The 23,768-nt window shown below is 36.1% G+C and overlaps 1 protein-coding gene across 1 annotated transcript in view; it reads right to left on the bottom strand.

The window, feature by feature from the left end:
- Positions 1–11,083: 11,083 nt before the first annotated feature.
- Positions 11,084–23,768, bottom strand: part of NOX4 (NADPH oxidase 4) — a 164,994-nt gene continuing 152,309 nt past the window's right edge. The window contains exon 18 of the mRNA XM_044258341.1: positions 11,084–13,301. Coding sequence (XP_044114276.1) covers positions 13,181–13,301 — 121 coding nt within the window. The 3' untranslated portion in view covers positions 11,084–13,180. The remainder of the gene's footprint in view (positions 13,302–23,768) is intronic.

The following is a 23,768-nucleotide window of genomic DNA, read 5'->3' as shown; positions in this document are numbered from 1 at the left end:
ATATGCTAGACATAATTCTAAGCACTATTATTATGTAATTGCTACTTTTCATATAAATTCTGAAAGTGGATATATTATCTTAATTTTAATAAGGTAGAAACCAAGGAACAGAGACCTGCCCCAAAATTGCAGAACTAGGCTTTAAATTAAATTCATACCTATCTGCTCTAGCACCCTGCTTCCAGACTTCCATAATCATCTTTCTCTGTGTAATAAAATTATCATCATTGACAGTATTGAGCACTTTCTCTGTGTCCCTAAATACTTCGTGTGTATTCATTCATGGAACTGTCATTTTTTAGATAAGAAAACTAAAGCCGAGAAAAGTTAATGAAAAAAAAATTATCCAAGATAACCAGGCTAACCTTAAGCAGGGTTTTAACTTAAGCAGTATGATGCTAAATTTTAGGGAGTTTGTCTCAAAAGGAGACAAACCATTGCATTGTATGGTCAGTTCTGGAATTCTGTAGGTCGAGAAAGACACTGCTCTGTAAAGTCTTGAAACAAGTCATTGGCCTCCATCTTGACAAAGTATAACATTAAAAATGTGACACCTTATAAGCAATCAAATGGGCCTCACCTTGTCATGTGTTGACCAGACAAATGCGATCTCAGGTGCGGTAATTCTTCTGTATGAAATTAATCAAAGCGTGGTGAGGAAACTGGTCTCCGATCCTTTTGAAAGTGTAGTAAAAATGGCTGATGGAGTCAAGCCTGTTGTTCTGTAAGTTACGAGATTTGATAAAAAGAGGTTGGAGAATGCAGGTAAGAGAACAGAGAAAAAGGCGTATCTTAGAAAAACTAATCTTCACAGCAGAGCCCACAAAGGAAAAGATGGGAACAGACAGGTTGGAGAAGAGGATGGGTAGGAAAAAGAAACAGATGAGTATCAGCATTGGGGGTGGTGTCTTTATGATAGTTAACAAGAGAATATTTGAATCCCATTCTGACAACTACTTCTGTTTTGTGAGGTACTCTTATTTTATGAGTATCAGGGATTGTACATGAGGTCAACAAGATGCAAAGAAGAGAAAAAGTGGTGTTAGTAACCAGGCCAGTGTCTAGCCCGAATACGGAGCTCTCTGATTAAGCGAGGCTGATCCAGAGGACGTAAGCAATAGTTCCAAATGCAGTCCTCAGCTGTTATAAAGCATGATTCTGGATCCAGGGCATTTACTGCCGTTAGTCTGTCGGTGGAGAAAAGAAAGTGGAGAAAAAAGACACACAGCAAAGAAGACAGCAATTTCAGACAGGCTGCTTTAAGAGTTAGCCACATGCATGGAATAAAGAAAAGGGAAGAGAGAGCAGAGAGTGTGGGTAAGGTCCTGCATCCACTTGCCTCCCTCGCACCCAGAACAACAGAAAGAGCCCAGGTAGTGAGAGGCATGTGGGTTATGTCAGGATGCCCAATATGAAATGGATTTTGTGACTCTCTAGGAGGACTCGGCATATAGTTGTATTCATAGCTAAGATTACAGCAAAAGGGCAGAGGCAAAATCAATAAATGGAAAAGGCATGTGGGGTGAAGTCAGAAGGAGGGACGCACAAGCTTCCAGGAGTCCCTCCTAGTGGAGTCATCAACGTACACAGAATCCCTCCAGCAACCAGTGGCTAGTTGCCTTTGTGAACTGTTGTCTACAAGGGAAGCTTATTAGATTCAAAATTTGTGTTGGAGATTGATCGCACAGACACCCTGTGCCTAGCCCTTATCGAAATTCCTGACTCCCAGCAAAAAAGGTGTTCAATGTAAATCTTATTGCATATGCAAATTTTTAGTCATATTGAGCCACTCTTACCAGCTAGGGTGGTGGGAACATTCCTGAAACATAAGTTCCCAGATGCCTACAAATGACTAGCCTTATAAGCAGGTCTTTCTAAGAAGGGTAGAAGCCACAAGTCTGGATGTTAACTTTTTCTGACCACAAATATATGCACAATCTTTTATACACAATAACCATGCCTACTAATGAATGTGAGCCAATAAAAATTCCAAACACTGTCCAATCAAATTAATATTCCCTATTTTTGAGGTGGAAAAAGGAAAAGGATTAGAAGAGAAGCAGGTCAAGATAGAGAAGTATTTTTCTCATCTATAGAAAAGATACTCCAAAAGTTAGCTCAAAATCAGTAGTAAGTGGGAAGATAAAGATGAAAGCTACAAAAAGGTACAGAATCTTCCTTCCCAGTTGCCATATCCAGTAAAAGTAGACATGGACTGTTAACCTCATTAACCCTGTTATTCATAGATTCCTTATGCACCAGTCACCCACTTGCTAAATTTTTGGGAACCCCCAAATCAGTACTTGCTGCAGTTTACTGGTCATTTGCAGACCTGCACAGAACAATGAAGAATTGGAGTCACTTGGGGTCCATGTTCTCAGCTGATGTAAAACATGGCATCTTTGTGCCTTCTTGCTTCATCTCCCATACTGCTGTCCTTTTCTTGGTTCATTAAGTGCCACATTTTTTGCATGTTTATGCTTTTTGTTTGTGATTTTGCTGTTTAAAATGGTCCCCAAACATCATGAATTCTCGTCTAGTCTTCCTAAGTGCAAGATGGCTCTGCAGTGTGCCGTGTAGAAAACACACTGTGTTAGACAAGTTTCATTCAGGCGTGAGTTACAAGTGCTGTTGGCCATGAGTTCAATGTTAATGAATCAACAATGTGTATTAAATAAGAAATACACTTAAGGTTATGTATTGATTGGTTGATAAAAGTATTACGATCAGAGGCTCCCAAGATCCTAAATGGGAGCAACGGTTTAGCATTCACTAATTCGGTGCATGTGCGCCATCCCTACAGAACAAAACTACAAGACAAAACCACGACTCAGCTATAACTAGAGCATCGCTTAGTTATAGATAGTTATACATAGAAATGAACTCTCTCAGTTTCGCATAATGTTACCTGGTTCTATAATATATTGTGTGTGAATGGCAGCGGCTGTGACCATGGGCACAGAGGGATGTGGCTGGGCAGGCACGAGCCACGCCTGTGTGACTCCCCTAAGCCCAAGATAGAGGAAACTCAGAACTGAGGATAGTATGTTAGCTCAGGGGTTGAAAGGAAAAGAGACAGAAACAGAGCCTAGGTTAATCCAAAGTCCCAAACAAATAGACTGTAAGTCCCAGGGGTTCCAAGATCTATAGCTGGGCCAGGATAACAACAGAAAAAAAAAAATTAAAAATACATGCTTGAGAGTCCTGATAAACGTTCTGAGTTAAAGCTGGTTTCAAGGCAACAGGTGGAGAATGGAGTCTATATTATATGATGGAAAAGAAAAGCTTTGGACATAGGACAGTTTTAGCTAGCAGCTGTGGTTCCCAGGGTTGTCTGCCCATTGATACACTTTGGAGCACACTTCTGGTTACTGACAGAAAGGTTAAAGCGTAGGGCCAACAACTCCAAAAGGCAAGCTTCAGGAAGCCCCCACAGTTGTAACACATTACTAGACATATTGTTTCCATCTGCTTTGAAAGACCAAATGTTTTTTCCCTTGCAAGTATCCCATCAGGGATTCAAAAATAAATAATTAACTACTTCTCACCCCCACCTTAAAAGAAACCTAAAGCAAACAGACAGCTATTTTAAAAACGTGAAGCCTGCATTTGTTTGGTAATCAAAACCTCCCACCAAAGCCTTTTATCAGAACATACTGGAAATTTAATTTCAGAACTCACCTTGTCAAAATGTGTGCAAGGTGACTTTGAAATTTGTCACTATTAACAGTCACTCTAAGTCAAAGAAGTATTTTTTACACAGTACCTTGGGTCTCCATGTGAAATGCAAAACCAAGTTTTAGATGTTTGCTTACATCTCCCAGTTGATGAGACATTTATCAACAAACTGCAAACAGGACCTCTGTAATACAAGCTACTTAAAAAGATTTCTTATAGATTTCATTGCCTAATAAAAAGTCTGATGAAGAACTTCCACTGTCACACATTTTCATATTTTTGAGCTCTGGCAAACACATTCCTGACAGCAGGGTAATCAACATGAATAAAGGAAGGCATTTTAGAGGAACTTTTAATCTTGAGGATTGAGATTTACATCAAAGTCTCCTTGATTTGTGTACCCCCAAAACATTTTTTTCCCCAATTATCTTTTGTGGTTTTCCCTCACTGGCTGCTGCTGCTGGGTAATTTTACAACACTAATGCTATTAAAGCATGCACTCCTGACCCCATTGTGACACAAAGCAAATACTGCACATAGGGAATGCAAGCACATAACTGCTAATCTTGCCTTTAAATGCATTTGAACTTGACCTATTGAAATGCCCATTACAGAATGCATGACAGCTTCGCAAAATACAGGAGGCAAGACAAGAAATGAGGAAAGCAGATTCTTTGAAAATAAATCACTCGAAGACTGCAATGTGGTAGGAATTGAGAATAATGCAGTACCACATAGTGAAGTAACCTGCTTCACCCCTACAAACAAGGCACCACTTATAAAAACTCTAAAATTAGAGCACTGTAGCATCTGATTTGACCCATGAATGACTTTGAGATTAGGGAGAATAATGAATAATACTCTAATGTCAAGAACATACTTTTGTAAATATGGATGGTACAACATCTTTTACCCTGAAGCAAGTATCTTTTCACTCTGCAAATGATGCAAAAAGGCTTTCCAACTTTGTGTACCTGGTGAGGCATACCTTAGGACCTAAAAGTGACCACAATCATATATACTGAAACATCTTCACTCATCCTATTATCCAATTATATCACAGCCACAGCACAAACACAACCTGGAATGAATCTTGGGCTCTGGTCTGTATTATTCTGATGGGGTGGGGGAATCACAAGACGAGTTTTCAGACGGTGCTGGAACACAGTTGTGGCTCTGAGAACTTTTGGCAAGCTGCTCATATCCCACCTAAGTAAATGTCAGGCAAACCCGTGAGTGAGCGATTCTATTAGTATTCTTTATTTTGTGTACTTCACAGATTTCTAGAAAGGGAGATAATACCCCTTGTCCACGAGGGAGACATTTGAAGACCCTCAGTGGGTGCCTGAAGCCACAGATAGTACCGAACCTTAGATATACTGTATTTTTTCCTATATATACCTATGATAAAATTCCATTTATAAGTTAGGCACAGTAAGAGATTAAAAACAATTGATAATAAAATAGGACAATATAATACTATACAATAAAAGTTATGTGAATATGGTCTTCCTCTCTCAAAATATCTTATTGTACTGTACTTACCCCTCTTCTCGTGATGATGTGAGATGGTAAAATGCTTACTCAAGGCAACAAAGTTGGGTGAACAGTGCAGGCATCTTGACATAGTGTTATGCTGCTACTACGTATTGACCTTCTGACTATACGTCAGAGAGAGGGTCTTCTCCTTCCGGAACACGGGTGACTGCATGTAACTGAAGCCAAAACCACGGAAAGAAAAACCGCAGATAAAGGGGAATACAGCAAACAAAATCCTCTCAGCCACAGAAACTGTGTGGGTGTAAATATTTATGGCAAATGCAATGTTTAGGTAAACTTGAAATCCTTAGTGTTAAAGTATAAAAACTCAACATTTAGACTTAATAATGAACATATTTTATTAGTTTTCTATTCAGAAAAAAATATATAGTTTTGACATCTTAAAGTTGTACAAATAGGGGTGACTGGGTAGCTCAGTGGTTAAGCCTCTGCCTTGGGCTCAGGTCATGATCTCAGGGTTCTGGGATCGAGCCCCGCATTGGGCTCTCTGCTCAGCAGGGAGCCTGCTTCTCCTTCTCTCTCTGCCTCCTGCTCTGCCTACTTGTGATGTCTCGCTCTGTATTAAATAAATAAATAAAATCTTTTAAAAAGTAAAAATAAAATTGTATAAATATTTCAGTGGGCACGATTGTGAGATTTAGAAATATCCCCCAACGCCCCCCCAAAAAATAAAACCAAAATTCCAAACCCAGCGTATTAAATTTAGAGTTTAGACTTCTTTATTTTCCAGTTATACATTAGATGAAATGAGAGTTACAAGAGAGTTGAAAGGTTTGGAATTAGACCACTTTTGATTCTTCAAAAAAATATTTCTTAAATATTGCTTATTTAATATCATCACAAGTAAGACTAGTGTGATCATCAGTTCTTTCATTAGGATGAAAATAACACAAACGTGTTCTAAGAGTCCTGGAGACAATTCTTGATTATTACTGCCAAAGGTGCACAATTCGTCTATAATGAGAGGGATTTTAAGTACATTTGTCCAACCTTTATTTGTCTAGCTTTTAAACACTATGCCATGTTCTAAAACAATAAAGGTTTTCTACAAACACACCGTGTCTTTACAATAATAAAATTACATTTAAAATAACTATATATATATTCCTTTTTCCAAATCTTTGCAAGTGTTGACTCTGGGTTAGTGCTTCCTCTCTAGCAAGGTATAAACTCACACCTCATTTTAACCACACAAGTATCAAATGCCACACTTGGATTGCCGAGCCTCGCATATTTTGATAGAACTATGCTTCCTCTAATTGCAAACCTGCCACCACTGAATGCTTATTATGAAAGCTGGAAAGCGTCATTACACAGTATTATAGAATGTCATTTTCATTCAGGCAATTTACTTTCTCTCTCTCAAACACACACACACACACACACACACACACACACACATTTAAACACAGATATCTAGAAAATAACCCAAGCTTTGATGAAGATACATAACATGAAGTATCTTTGGTAAGAGTTAAAAAAAGATAAATTATATTTCATCCAGGAAAAAAATAACTGCAGTGAAGTGCTTTTTTTCCTTCTACAGAATTTCTAGTTCTAAGATATAGGCCGTAGTTTTAATTCAGTGGAATCTCATACTCACTTTCTCCTCCATGAAACTTAAGTAGAATAACTTCCATCACCCTCCAGCAACTCCTAACCTGACTGTCATAGATCAATACAGCTCTCTCTAGCTACATTGGGCCTGATTAAAATTTCTTACGAGGAATCCAGAAGGCAGCTCTACTGGACATAACAGGCAACTTTGTTTACGGGAATCTCCGAAAAACAAAGATAGATAGTGGTGTTTCTTTGCTTGAGGGTATTTCTTTACTTGCCCGGAAAACGTAATTAAATACTGAGCCTTTCAGTTCCGATGGACAGTGACTCCTAAAAGCCTGCGTTTTTACTTTCTCAGAGCACTGTTTTGTTTTTACTATGTTGGCAAAAAACTTACTAAGGACGATTTACCCAGGAAATTCCTCTTAACTCTGCATTTTTTCCTCTTCTTCCCCACATGCTTGCTCTATCACATCCCAGTACAAACGATGTAGGAGGAGGTAGAAATTACATGCATTTTTATGTACAGACTCTAATACTCTTCAGGGATAAAGCCTATGAGTTTTCAGATTTCTAACCTAGGGCCTGTTTACTCTACACAGTGGAGGAGGCTGGATAAGATGATGACTCTGGCCCTCTCAGCGGAAAGAGAATTGCAGTCAATTATTCCTACTTTTGAAAGCAGTTTCTACTTTTCCCCACTCTGAATCTGAATCAAATTTTAATGAGGAGAGAAAAAAAAGAAGAGTTCCCTGTCAATGCCGCTTGGTCAGAAAATAGTGGTCATCTTTAAAACAAGGATATAATTGCCCCTGGTGGATGCCTACGTAGGTGGTTAAAGATGTTAAGCTGACTGAAGAGCTAGAATGTTCCTGGACAGTCCCTGGGAATCAAGGATAAATTGTGAAATATATCGACTCACAGAACACGGAGTACAACTCAGGTCACATTCCAACATAAATGTGGTAAGGTAGTTTACATTCTTTTAAGACTCACTTGGAAAGGAAAACCTGGAATATCTAACTGCTTTCTCCCTGGCCAATGGATTGGCTGCCATATATATTTTTAGCAGACACACAAGGCCCCCATTTTGTCCACTATGGAGATCTCTCACCACTACAATGAATTATTTAGACATCTTAATTGAAAACGAGTTTCAAATGATTGTGCAGATATAGATGAACAGATACAATGTTAACATACAAGAAAGAACTTCTGTTTCTCAGTGTCTGCACTTGTCAAGAAGGTTTCATTCTCTCGGTGGAAGGATGAGAGCTGAGAAATATGACCTTGCAGTGAGAGAATTTAATGCGCAGTGTATTTAGCTGAACAAAGGCCTGGCAGACTCCCCTTCTTTATTGCTACATATATTAGAGCATTTACATAGTGCTGGTTCTTGTCTAAATGGTGGGGTTGTGTCCAGGTCAACCAGCAGCTCATGAAAGCTCTAATTCTCCTAGAAGCCAGATGCAATTCTGATCAAAGGTAAAGCTTTTGCTACAATTCTAGTCGCAAAGAAAATGGGAAAGGACCTCTAGAAACAAACCAAACATTACATTCTCTTATATTTTCCCAAACCACAGTAACAGCCAGTTTTGCCAAACACTTGAATATCTTTTGAGTTGTGAAAAGAAAAGCATAATCACATCCTGATGTGTTCAGTAATTTCTCTTTCTTTGACTCCTTTTTTTGTCTTCCTAGTTTTGCTCTTCTGAGGCATTTCTTGCCCTCACCAATACTTAAATTGTAGCCTAACACTGCAGGAAGATTACTGGTAATTTTGCCACAATGCTTAAAATAAGAAATCCACTTTTAGATTTTATCAACAAGAATATAACAGTTTTGTATAGGAGAAACTATTAAACATTCTGTGTATTCACTTCAAAGAAAATTTCTGGTCTCTGTTCTAAAGCAACATTGCTTAACTCTTTGCTAATTTTAAGTGGCTGGCCTGGCCATTTTTCTCTTCTCTCTTAATGGACCCTTCTTGGCTAAGTATTGAAGCTCTTCTGCTTCTTTCTTTTGGAAAACTTTATCTAGCTAGCTTTTGCAACTTTGTCCTTTGAGAATATCACAGTATGGGATAAAGAAGCTGGGGTAATGGAGTGGAGATTTAGACAGAAGGAAACATAGAGTTCTCATTGTTCTGTGCTGGTTGAAGTAAATGCTCGTTATGCTTGATTTCATTTATTTCCTGTCTCACTTGTTAACAAAAAACTGCTTCTTTTCTCCTGAACATGATGCTCATGTGAGAAGAGAACAACAATCATCTGTTGTAATATCAACATTTCCATGGACGTTTAGAAAGCTGGGAAGTTATGAACTGTTTATGAATCTAAATTTAAAATTAAATATTAGTTTTTCCTAGAAGCCATACTATTCCGTATGTCTTCAAAGTTTTGGAGAACATAACCCCTTCAGCATAATCGCCATATTTTAAAATGGATTTCTGGAAATTGGTTCTAACTGGCAAAACATAAAAGACTAACATTTAGAATCAGAAGATACAGAGGGAACAAGAGTGTGATTTTCTGCACCTGAATCTGGAATTAACCCATGGTACATTACTTTCCACCTCGCACTAAATAGAGTTTACAGCAAACTCATGGGATCAGATGCGTCTTATTAGATGTGTATGTGACAGGGAGGGGGACAGAGCCCTTCAGTAGCAGAGAAGAGGAAGGATGAACTCCAGTTTCAGCTTTGTGACACACTCAATGGTTGACTTTTTTCCCCTGCCGCAGTAAGTGCATCAGCACCCATCACCATAAGGTTACTGTGATATGACTAGGTATCCCCTGTGCTGTACATCTCACCCTGTGGATGATGAAGCAAGCGTCCATTTCTCTTTATGCCTTGGTGTTTTGTTTTTTTTTAAGATTTTATTTATTTATTTGACAGAGAGAAATCACAAGTAGATGGAGAGGCAGGCAGAGAGAGAGAGAGAAAGGGAAGCAGGCTCCCTGCCAAGCAGAGAGCCCGATGCGGGACTTGATCCCAGGACCCTGAGATCATGACCTGAGCTGAAGGCAGCGGCTTAACCCACTGAGCCACCCAGGTGCCCTATGCCTTGGTGTTCTTGACCACAAAATAAGAGTACTCCTAACTTCAGCCTTTTATGTTCCTATAACATTATTGGATATGAAAATATCCTGGACTGCACATGAAAAGGAAATGTTTATCATAAGTAGCACTTAAAAAAATGTATCTTACCAGTTTGTTTAAAAACAACATCACTGTTCAAGCTGGGTTAACCTTAAGGAAAAAATTTTTTCTTAGGCTTTTTTTTTTTTTTCTCTCTCTACTATCCTAAATATTCTTAGGCACAAGCATTATCTGTTGATGACAGCGGCCCATTTGCCTCTGACCAGCCTCTTTAGAAATACCTTACGATTTCAGTCTATTACCTGCTGGAATGCTCCAAGGAAACAGTGATTTGGGGAGTAGTAAGTAACTTGGATATGGAGATTAAATCAATTCAGCCTATCCTTTGTCTATATTGCTTTTATTTTTTAATGTAAGTGCTTCTGTTATCACAATCATCCAGCTGGTATTTTAAGTTGCTACATGAAAAAAATCCAAAAAACAAAAAAAACCCTATTATTTCATTTTTAACCTGACTTAAAAAAAGAAAAAGAAAAAAAAAGTAAGCCATGAATACACGTGTAGTATGTATGTATGTATGTATATGAATGTGTCTTTTATTATTATGGGTATGTAAAATCACACCCTTCCTTTGCATAAAGCAGGAGATCTAAAATTAAAAACTGGGGGAATGTTCTGTTGGATTCTCTGTTTGAGGGCATATAAAGAGAATTTCCTTTCCTTTGTCCATAGAGTTAATTTCCTACTAAAAATCTTATAAAAATGAATAGTTTCTTGCAATGAAAAAAAATCACGAAAAAATGCATAGGTAGAAAGAGCTATAGTGATGGATTATTCTGTTCAGTTTCTTAAATTGGAGTCCTTGTGGGCTCCCCAAAACTGTATGTAATATTTTGTATTAATGTCATTATATTCACTTTTAATCAGGTTCTCAAAAAGATACATTACCCAGAAAAGATCAATAACTATTAATCTAGTCCAAATGAGAAATCCTAACCCCAGAGTGGGAGCGACTTGCCAGTTACACCACAGGCCAGTGACATCTACAGCTGCAGAACCAAACTCTTAAGGCTCTGATGCTAGTCCAGATGCAAATAGATTTTTTTTTTCAACTTGCATCCTCTTGTGAATAAAACACTGCCTGCTTTATTTGTTGCAAAAGTAAACGTCCTTTATAGAGTTCTCATGATACCATTTTAATTTTAACATCTACTGCCACTGACATGACTGTTTTAAGACCTGTTGGACAAGACATACGCCCAGAGGGGGAACAAAAAAATCCCTCAAAACAAAACAACAAAACAAAACTCTCTCTCTTCTACATGCACGATAAAAATCTAATTTGTTATTACCTACAGAAGCAGAGACGACTTGAATTTAACACTCCATGTTTGAACATAGACTAGAATTTCAAAGAGACAAAGCTGTTCATCCAGAATAGCAGACCTACCTGGAAAGAGGTCTCCTTTTCTGAAAAAAAAAAAAAACTTCTTTTACTGAAATTAGGCATATTACTATAATCACATCAATAAACTATGATCAGCAAAGAGTCAGTATTGCACATCAAGCCTCTACTAATTCAAATTCCTTTTTACTTGTTCTTTCTGTGTTTTTATGAAAATTCTTTTTAATTTAGAAAGTGTTGCCAAGATGTACTGGTTATCAAATATGCCTTCAGAGCTAAATCTGTAGGAATATTGCACATTTCCCATATCTTTTTCTGACTTGTCTTCCCTCCACAGAAGGAAGAAGAAAGAATTCCAAGGAAAAGAAGAAATATCTCTAAGTAATACGTTCAGGGGCATTCAATGCTAGGTGGTTTACCATGCTTGATTGCTATTGGTGAATCGGAGCAAAAATATGATGGTAATATCTGTCATGTTCTGTGAAACCAGGCACAATTTTAACAAAGGCAAGATAAGTCATTTTACTTATTTCAGCAATGTGCTCTACTTAATAGAGATTGATAGATGTCTGCAAAACAAAATCACTAACCTTGCAAAAACGACTAAATTCTTAAAGTAAGGAAATGTTTTTCTCTGAGCCCAGAATATAATGGTCAGTGAGCATAAAGTGATAGGATCATGTGGTATTGTCCCAACAGTGACTTTAAACTCGATAATGTCCCCTTCAAGACCCTGAATACCAGACAGCACAACAAATAATATTCCTGATTCTGAGCTTAAATTCAAATAATTAATGAAGTATTTCCTCTTGTGTAGAAAGTAAAGCACAGGATTTGGTTGTTGGTGTTCAGGAATGTCACTGCACTTTCCATGTCTCCAGTATAAACCAACGTGTGGTAATAGAGAGATATTGTATATCTCAGTGACGACTGAGAGACACAGTGCTCTTCAGTCTCAAAGTGCAAATTAAACAGAGTACCTTCAGAGGTGAAAAAGAAGACAATTTACGTTGGGGAAGAAAGTAAATAAGAATAACAGAGGCCAAAATGCTGAACAAGGGAAAAAGTTATTAGTCTATATATTCCATTATGTTTTACAGTAGTGATATTTTCCTCATTACTATGCAACAGTAATAGATTAAGTAAACTGCATATGAAAAAGACCTATTAAATCATCGTGTCTAATGTATGCAAAGGAGGGCAGATTTTCGTAGACATTGGAAAAAAGAAGAAAGAAAAAATATAAAATTAGATACTCTAGCAACATCTACCAAAGTTCATTCGACATTAAGGCCACAGACATCAAATAGAGGTATTAGCATCAGTAGTGAGGAAGAGGAGACACAAAGTACCCGTATTAATACAGAGTCCTGTGCTGTATCTTCAAACATCTACTATATTTGCCTGGAGCTTTCCTCAATCAAAGCTACTCTGTTTATACTCACGTAGAAAATGTAATCTGAGTTTCAATGTATTTTTAATTTCATTCAATCTTGCATGTGTTCAACCAAAAACAATTTAAAGAGGACCAAGGCTATCAGCCTCACAGTGAGCAAGTGCGGTGCCTCCCTAAGGAGTTCTTGAATCTGCCATAAAAATCAACAGTGTGCATCTAATAGTTTTCTTTTCATTTGAGCACTGGAAAGTGAATCATCATAGCAACTATTCTTCAGGGCCTCTTTGGTTTCCCAATTAAACATGTAATGTGACCTGTCATCTTGCCACATCCTCTGCTTTTCCATTTTAAATAATCATAAATAAGAAAACCTTGCTACTCTTTGGCATGGTACAGCTACTTGATTCAGCTGAGCTTCAAAGTCTTAGAAATTGCACTCATTCCTTGTTCAGAGTCCCGGCTCCTCTCAAAGGCTTTCAGCTGAAAGATTCTTTATTGTATTCAAATCTTGTCCCATATGGGTTGTTTTGGTTACTCAGTTTATGAAGAGTCTTAGAAATTGAATTGGGTCCGCAGCAGAAAACACCAACCGTTTTCCTGGTGAGATAGAGAGGGAAAAAAGGGAAAATCAGGTGGAAAATTAGGCAGAACATAACACGAAGTATGGGTCAGGAGTGTGTTGAAGGTATTAACGAAGTTCATTTCTTGCTGCTTTGCATATGGAATTAACTTCCCAATTATTTCCAAATGTAAATGATCACCATGAAGATATTTAATGTACTTCATGCTTCCCTACTAGAATTCAGGATAATTCAAAGAATCTAATTCTGAGCACAGATTTGCTTATAATCAGACAGAAAGTGAGCAGTCTGCCCTCAGCCTTTCCATTAGATGCAGGAACCAAATCAAGAGCAGCAGCGGATAGATGTCCATCCACACTGGATCATGTCAGTCTTCTCTTACTGGATGTCTTAGATGCGTTTTTCTAAAGATCCCATGAATTGTCATGGGCAGTGATGAGTAAAAGAAAGAAAGCTACTACCAGTTTGAAAGGATAATTCTAAGTAACTAATTTATATCCATGTTGAAACAAAAGCATATTAAACTGTATCGATTTTCTTGTTTATTTATGCACTGTAATAACTGCACCGAATGCCAAGCAGGTTTATTGTTGCTACCATAAAATTTTAGTAGATAAAATTATACATATCCCTAACAAATCGACTAAATAAATCCCAGGAAATGACTGGTATTTCACATCGATCTTCCTCCGAAGTTTGTTATTTGCACTGAATTCTTCCTAGGATACCAAAATGATTAACAATTCATATCCTATCTTAGATAAATACAGTATGTCCTCATTATCTTATCTGAGAATAAGTGGTGCTGAAAAAAAACCCAGTAAATCCATTTAAATGGGTACCAAGATTTTGTAATAAATATTTTAAAAATGGTTTTACTGTAACTTTCTAGCTTGAAGAATGAAACAAAGAACTACAAAAATAGAATTTTCACTTGTGGCTATGGAGTAGCAGAGACTAGACTTACCCTCATGCATTGAAAAACTAGGGGGAAAAACCCAATATATGGAATAAGTATTTTCAGATACTAGACAGTAGGTAGAACAGAACAGAGATTCCTAAGATAAAGAGAAAAAAAACCAAGGTGAGAAAACCAGTTGCCAGCAACTGCCTTTGCTTACGGCCTGGAGGCAATCTACCGCCTGCAGCACAGAGAAACTCAAGCCAAGGCTGGGATTCCCATTGAGCTGAAGAGACAAAAGAATGGAATTCATGGACAACAAAGTGGCTGGAATTTGTGGAAGGGGAGAGAGATCCAAAGACAGAAGCTCTATCCTCAAGTCTTTGGCTGAGCACTAATGTGCTCCTCTGTGAGAGGAAACTACGTGAATCTGGATAAAGAACTAGCAGGGAGAAGTAAGGCAAACAATTCCGAGTGACACAAGGTTGTGAATATTCATATACCCACAAGCCAGAACAGAAAGATCTCCTTATCATACGTGGGCAATGGGTAGTGTTCTAGAAAGTTATCACCTTACTTGCAAGAGGCAGGATGGATGTTGGTAAAATTAGCCTTAGACTGAAGGTGCTCTGGATCCATACCCGGAAAGATCAAACTGAACCCAAGTCACAAAACTTCATGCCAGAAACAAGTCCAACAGTATTGAAAAGAGATCAGAATTTGGCACTGAACATCTAAACTCCACAATGTACAGTACTCCATGAGAAATCACCAAGAATTTTCTAAACCAAAAGTGGGAGTGTTATGGGCTGAATTATGTCCCCTCAAAATTCATTATGTTGAAAAATCAAACCGCCAGTACTTCAGAATATAGCTGTATTTGGAGATGAAAGTTTTAAAGATGTGATTAAGTTAAAATAAGGCTTTAGAGTAGATCCTATTCCAATCTGACTAATGTCTTTATAAGAGAAAATTGGATACACAGAGAGACATGAGAGAACGCAAATGTTCAGAAAAAAAGATCATATGAAGAAGGTCATCATCTGCAAGGCAAGGAGGGAGGTTTCAGAGGAAATCAACCCTGCTGGCATCTTGATGTCAGTCTTCCAGCCTGTAGGGCTTTGAGAAAATAAATTTCTGTTGTTTAATCTACTCAGTCTGTGGGATTTTGGTATGGAAGCAAGTCCTAGCCAACTAATACAGAAAGAAGAAAGATCAGTCAATAGAAACAGGCCCAGAATGACAAAAATGATGGCCTTATCAAACATTTCATTGAAACAGTGATGAGAAACATGTTTCATTATATTCAAAGGAAAGCATCACCATGATGAGAAGAGGAAAAGAAGATTTTTAAAAGGCCTAAGTGGAAAGTCTAGTGATTAATGGAATATTTAAGATCGTAAATATTCTGAAGGGTTAACAGACAAATAGGCACTGGAGAAAGTAAACTTAGAGGCCTGGTGCTACAATCTACCCAAAAGGACCACACAGAGAACAAAAAGATGAACAGAGGCTCAGTGACCTGTGGCACAATATCAACTATTCTAACATAGATGTAATTGTAGTCCCAACATGAGAGAAGACAAAGGGAAAGAGAAAAAAAATAAAAAACACTTAAAAAATAGTTGCCAATTTCCCCCCAAATTTGATGAAAACAAATACATAGATCCAAGGATCTAATGAACCCCAAGGAGAATACACACACACACAAGAAAACATGCAAGTCAATATAATAAAATGAATCATGGAATAATCCATCGAAAACTAATGATGTACTGTACGGTGACTAACATAACATAATTTAAAAAATTTTTTTAAATAAATAAAATAAATAAAACTGAAAACCAGTGACAAAGAGAAAAAGATAAAAATAGCCAGAGGAGGCAAAAAGATACACTACAAATAAATAAACACAAGATGAAAGACAGAGCTCTTGTGAAAAACTATGCATGCAGGGGGGTGGGAAGTTGGGCGAGCCTGGTAGTGGCTATTATGGAGGGCACGTATTGCATGGCGCACTGGATGTGGAGCATAAACAATGAATTCTGGTACACTGAAAAGAAATTAAAAAAACAACAACCATGCATGTCAGGAGGCAATAAAGCAACATTTTCTAAGTGCTGAAAGATAAGAGAAAATCCATCTATTCCATACCAAGCAAATTCTATACTAAACACAAATAACTTTCAAAACTAAGGATGGAATACAAGGTTTTTGAACAAAAAGGAAGAGAATTCATCACCAGCAAACCAGCACTATCAAGAATATTAAAGAAAATTCTTCACGAAGGACAATGAAATGAGATGAAAATATGAATCTACCCAGAGGAATAAAGAGCACAAAAATGGTAAATGTGTGAATAAATATAATGTGCATTTTGTCTAATTTTCAATCTCTTGGAAATATAATTGATACCTGAAAGAAATGTACTAAAAATGCATCATGGAGTTTAGAGTATATGGAAAAGAATGATGGATAAGAACAACAGCCAAAGATATGCAGAGGGAATGCAAGTACAGAAAGTGGTATATTATTATTTGGAGTTCACCGTGACAAGCCAATGATGTACACTCTAAACCTATAACAATGTTCCTCTGATTTTAGCTTCATCAAAATTATTTGAGGGACTTCACAGACCATAGACCAGCTGGTCCACTGACCATCCCTAGAGCTTCTGACACTGGAGATCTTGGATAGTGCTCAAGAATTCGCTTTTCTAACAAGTTCCAGGTGATTCTGGTCCAAGGAATAAAATTTGGGAGGTAATGCCTTAAAGAAATCACTAAAAGCAAATAGACAGAGAAGTATGGCTATAGGTCAATATAGGAGAAAAAAAATGGAGTCATAAATGTACTCAATCCAAAAGAAGGTAGATGAAGAAAGAAAGAAAGAAAGAAAAAGAACAAATGAGATAAATAGAAAGCAATAGTAAACTGTTGGATTTAAACCTAATCAAAGGGAGCCAAGAATACTCAATGAGAAAAAAAAAAAAATCTCTTCAATAAATGGTGCTGTAAAAACTGGGTATTTACATGCATAAGAATGAAACTGGACTCTTATTTTATACTACTCACAAAAATTTACTTGAAAAGAATTTAAGACTTAAATATAAGATCTGAAACTATCAAACTTCTAGAAGAAAACACAGGGAAAAACTCCTCGACATTACTCTTGGCATTAATTTCATGAATATGATACCAGAAGTATAGGCAACAAAGCAGAAATAAATATGTGGGACTGTACCAAATTAAAAACCTTCTGTATAGTGCAAGAAATGATCAACAAAATGAAAAGACAGCCTTTGGAATGGGAAAAAATATTTGCAGTCTACACATCTGATAAGAGGCTAATAGGAAATAATATAACAAAATAGCAAAAAAAAAGACAAGAAAAAAGAAGAAAAATAATAAAATAATAGTAATTGAATTTAAAAAATGGGCAAATCCTGAATAGAAGTTCAGGCTATTCAAAATAGCCAAAAGGCACCTGCCAAGATGTTCAGTATCACTAATCTTCAGGGAAATGTAAATGAAAACCACAATGGGATAACATCTCACACCTGTTAGAAAGGCTATTATCCAAAAGATAAAGAGGCAACTGTTGCCAAGAATGTGGAGGAAGGAGAAACCTTGTGTACTACTGTGGGAATGTAAATTGGTGTAGCCACTGTGGATAATGGTAAAGAGATTTCTCAAAAAATTATAAATAGAAGTACCATATTATCCAGCAGTCCCTCTTGTAGGTATACATCCAAAGGAAATGAAATCATTATCTCAAAATATATCTGTATCTCCATGTTAATTGCAGCTTTATTTATAGTAGCCAAGACACAGAAACAACCTCAGTGTTCACCAATGGCTAAATGGATAAAGAAATCATGATGTGATACACATACATATTTATATCACACACAAACAGAGCAGTATTATTCAGCCATAAAAAAGAAGGAACTCCTGCCATTTAAAACAACATGATTGGAACTTGAAGGCACTGTGCTGATACAAATCAGACAAAGAAAAACAAATACTCTTTGAGCTCAGCTATATGCGGAATCTAAAATAATAATAATAAATAACCCCCCACCAAAAAAACCCCAAACTCATTGAAAGAGAGAGCCAATTGGTGGTTACCAGGACCAGATGGGAGAGGTAGGGAATGGGTGAAGGTTGACAAAGAATTACAGACTTCTAGTCATGAGATGAATAAGTTCTGGGAATGTAACATAAGGTGTGGTAACTATAATTAACAATATTGTGTTGTATACCTGAAAGGTGCTAAGAAAGTAGATCTTAAAAGTTTTCTTCACACCACACACACAAATTGCAATCATGTGAGGTGATGGCTGTGTTGATTCATCTTCTTGTGGTAGTCATTTTGCAATATATATACATATATTAAATGATTACATTGTACATATTAAATTTACACAAAGCTATGTGTTAATTATATCTCAATAAAGCTGGAAAAGTCCAACACTATTTTTACTTCATGAAATAATAAAATGTAATATATTTTGTAATGAATAAATATAATAAAATGCAATAATAATAATAATATATAATGGAATAGTTCAAACACTACAACTAAATCCTCCAACTAAAAAACTTCAATAGGGGCGCCTGGGTGGCTCAGTGGGTTAAGCCGCTGCCTTCGGCTCAGGTCATGATCTCAGGATCCTGGGATCGAGTCCCGCATCGGGCTGTCTGCTCAGCAGGGAGCCTGCTTCTCTCTCTCTCTGCCTGCCTCTCCATCTACTTGTGTTCTCTCTCTGTCAAATAAATAAACAAAATATTTTAAAAAATTAAAAAAATAAAAAACTCCAATATACATGAAACAAAAACCAATAGGACTATAAAGATATATAAATCTATAATTATAGCCAATGGTTTCAAAACTCTTCTCTCTGTAATTGACAGAACAAGTAGAAAATCAGTAAGCATACTGAAGACCTGAATACCACTATCAAGCAATTAGAACAAATTGATATTTATAGTGTACTCTATCCCCAAACAATGGAATACAAATTCTTTTCAAGTGTGTGTGAAACATTCATCAAGACAGACCACATTCTGGATAGTAAAATGATCTCAAATAAATTTTAAAGGATTGAAATCACAAAGAGTATATTTTCTCAACAGAACCCAAGTGAACTAGAAATCAAAGCCAAAAAGATATATGCAGAATCACATGTTTGGAAATTAAACAAAATACTTCTAAAATAACCAATGGGTCAGAGAAGAAATCACGTGGAAAATTTAAAAATATTTTGAAGTGCATAAAAATAAAAACATACCAACATTTGTGTGATGTAGCTAAAATGTTGAGAGGGGAATTTATAGTATTGAACACTTTTATTAGAAAAGAACAAGGGGATGTCCTTCACCGGATGAATGGATAAGGAAGATGTGGTCCATATACACTATGGAGTATTATGCCTCCATCAGAAAGGATAAATACCCAACTTTTGTAGCAACATGGACAGGACTGGAAGAGATTATGCTGAGCGAAATAAGTCATGCAGAGAGAGTCAATTATCCTATGGTTTCACGTATTTGTGGAGCATAACAAATAACATGGAGGACAAGGGGAGTTAGGAGAAGGGAGTTGGGGGAAATTAGAAGGGGAGGTGAACCATGAGAGACTATGGACTCTGAAAAACAATGAGGATTTTGAAGGGACTTGGGGTGGGAGGTTGGGGGAACCAGGTGGTGGGTATTATAGAGGGCATGGATTGCATGGAGCACTGGGTGTGGTGCAAAAACAATGAATACTGTTATGCTGAAAAAAAAAAAAAAAGAACAAGGGTTTGAGATCAATGATATAAGGTTCTACCCAAAGAGACGAGCAAAAGAAAATCTTATTAATCCCAAAGTAAAAAAAGAAGAAAATAAAACAGAAGTGTGAAAATAATTTAAACTTAATAAAATTTAGATTAATATTAAAACCAGATCTAGACATGCTAGGTTACTTAAATTGAATAAAATTGAACCATTCAGTTTATACCACCAAAAAACAAAGAGAAACAAAAAACATAATGCGGTTTCCATGAAAATGAGAAAGCGCAGTCATTTTGTCTGTTTGTATACATTCTCCATCAACACTGCATTACAATAAGAAACCATTACTTTCTTCATAGGGCAATTATAAAGTTAGATTTTCAATTTTTACAGACTTCTTGAAGGCTCCTCTTAAATATTCCACAACAAAATTATTATTTTTGAAGAACCCATATATCATATATATATTTTTACATTTTATATTATATATATATATTCACACTTTATCATTTTAAAGCACCCATATAATATATATATTACATATTACATATACATATATATCATATATATAATTTTTTTTTTACATTTACATTACACTCTAGTAGAGTTCTGTGTAATTTGAGGAGTTCCCCTATGTCACTCTCACTAACAATGAGATTCTGTAACTTTTTCAAGATCTATAGTTAATCTCTGCAATCCATTTGCACTAAATTTGCATTAGGTCCAATAATCACCCAGAGATTTATCTACAAAAACTTTGCTTTGCTGCTCTGGGTAGAGATACATGCTAAAGCAAAGAATGTTGTTTGGAGTCAGATGTTAGGAACTAGTTCCATAAGTGTTCAATATACTTGTGCATATTTTCCTATTATACCAATCTTTGTTTTTCCAAGGAGATTTTTAAGTGTGGGATCTTATAATAAAGACAGCTTATTCACTCCTTGGAATACAGACCCAGAAGGTTTGAGTGACTTGACCCAGGGACACAGATCAAATGTTGGACAGCAAACCTAGGTGTTCTTAATCTCTATTGCTTTTGAAACACCATGAGGCAGGAGAATGTAGACACGGTCTCAGGCATTTCACCCAATCCCAGAGTAATAGTTTTCTACTCCAAAGTCCACATAAAGTTAATCCTTTATTTCTCTTTTGAATAATGTATAAATTTGACTAATATCTATGATTGATATATTTTTATTACAAATAATAGGAAAATGGACTTTGGTTTAGGTAATAAAATAATTTCCTGTCACCTAATCAAATACTAAATATCTTATAAAGTAATATATAGAATATCTTTTATGTTTTTGAAAAATTAGTTGTTAACACTTTTAGTATATTACAGTTAACATTCTGTTGTAATATATATAGTGAACATGATGGTTTCTTTCAACATCTCACTGTCCCCAAGAGGGGCATGGTAACATAAAATTGCTACTCTTTCTACCTGTGACCATGCTCTGCTGTAAATGAAGGACATTGAACTTTACAGCCAGGATTCATGTCTGAATTCTGACTCATTAACCATAGCTTGAGGTAAATCATCTTTTTTTGGGGGGTCCTATCTTCTTCACTTACAAAATAATGATGAAAGCAGGTGACTTCAAAAGCTCCTTCACATTCCTTGATCATACCATTACATAATTCATTTTCTGAATTTAAAAAAGGCACATATGGAAGGAACCACCTCACACACATGTGTAAAGTAAATTGAATACAAATTGATTCAGCATTTTAGTTTTGATAGGACAGTATCTAAATCAATTACTATCTAAATCAATTACTCTTTGAGCCAGCAATTTCATTTCAAGGATCCTAACTTACTGCAATATTCCCACAAGAGCATGGGAAAGTGTGTGCAAAAAGAATTATCGTAGCACTCTTTGTAACAGTAAAGGACTGGAGGTAACCTAAATATCCCTAAGTAGGGTATGGATCATGTTATATTCTAGAGAATACTTTGGGGTAGAATCACATGGAAATTATCCATGAACAATATATGAGTGTACCTGAAAAAGACTACATTGAAGAATTCTGTATTATAGATTCATGCAACTTTTTATTTTTCACTTTTTTCAATTTTTTGTTTAAAAATTAAGGTTCATAATTTCAGCATACAGATTTTAAATATATATATGCATATACATACACATCTATATGAATATAGACTTTTATAAGTATGTATGTGTGTCTCTACCTATTCTTTCAGTGATTTATGTACTCAAGGTTAACCAAAATTTTACATCTAAAATAAGGAGTTCTGTTTAAATAGCATCTTTTTTCAAGTTAGTGAACCCTTAAGATGTTGATCTGTTCTTTTCCTAAATATGCCATGTAAAAATTTTTAAAAAAAATAATGTATTTTAGGTGCCTGTCCAGAGCAAAAACACAAAGTCAAAGTGTTGTACGAAATGTCAACAGTAGATGGTGCACACTTGTTCTTCTTAAAGCAGCTTTGCTCTTTGAAGAAAATGAACCACCAACCAAATAAACATACAAAATCTAAGTCCTGAAGAGTTTAACAAATTAGAATTCTTAAGGCGTAACCAAAGATATCAATAATCCCAATCTAATTTCTTATAAGTGATCCTCTCCTGTTTTATTAGAGTTTGGTTTTAGAATTGAGCAAAGACAATAGCAACAACAACAAAATTCCCAAGTGTTCATCAGCACACTATAAAAATTAATACGAGAATGCTTGTCAGAAGTCAGCTGAATATCATTAAAGAGAAAGGAGTCTATGGTCTATGGCAAGACCCAGGCGAGTATAACAAGATTATCATGTCTTAGATGGAAGATACTGGAGAGAGATGGGAGAAGAATAACCAAAACTAGTGTGACTTTATTTTTAAGACTATAATTCACCTTTAACCAGGCCTTAGTTACTACAAAGGATCTCTGTTTCCAAAGTAATGCTTCTCTCTTCAACCCAAAACTACTTCCTCAAGAGAAGAGAAATACAGAAATAGTTTCAAATATAACTACAACCTGAGTTTCATGGGTAGCTATATTACTTTTTAAAATCTGCTCCTAGGGTTCCACACTATAATTCCTGAAACAAAACCTCTGAAGATAGAGTCATAGGACCATGATGATCAGTGATTCATTCAATAAATCATAGTCATCCAAGAATTCATGAATTGAAGCTTTTTAAAAACTCTTCATCCAGTCAGATACTTCATTCATTTACAGATATCCTTTTCATATTTATAAAAATGTAGTTTTTAAATTATGAATTGACCAACTATATACTATGAGTTATCATGATAAATCAACCTAGAAGAGCCATAGGGTCTAAGGGAAATTTTAAAAATTAAGTCTTCAATTTATCTACATTCTTACTGGAGAAGTATGTTTACCTAAGCAACAAAAATATGATTAGTTCAAATGTAAAAATATACTGAATTTTGATAAATTCTACAGGTTGAAAGGACAGAAATACAAATTCAAATAGAAAAAAATAGGGCGCCTGGGTGGCTCAGTTGGTTGGACGACTGCCTTCAGCTCAGGTCATGATCCTGGAGTCCCGGGATCGAGTCCCACATCGGGCTCCCAGCTCCATGGGGAGTCTGCTTCTCTCTCTGACCTTCTCCTCGCTCATGTTCTCTCTCACTGTCTCTCTCTCAAATAAATAAATAAAATCTTTAAAAAAAAAATAGAAAAAATAATGTAAAATTTCCAAATGCCAATGAAAGCTTGTTTGTATAACTTTCCAATATAGGAGGTTAGTATCAAAAAAATTGATATTTCAATTCCAGTAGGCATATTTAAAGAGTTATACTAATTTCAAAATGTCAACACATGC

The sequence above is a fragment of the Neovison vison genome, chromosome 7 (assembly GCF_020171115.1).
Source record: "Neovison vison isolate M4711 chromosome 7, ASM_NN_V1, whole genome shotgun sequence".
NCBI classification, from domain to species: Eukaryota; Metazoa; Chordata; class Mammalia; order Carnivora; family Mustelidae; genus Neogale; species Neogale vison.
Note: the sequence above shows the minus strand (reverse complement) of the source record. Positions and strands in the feature narration are given on the sequence as shown.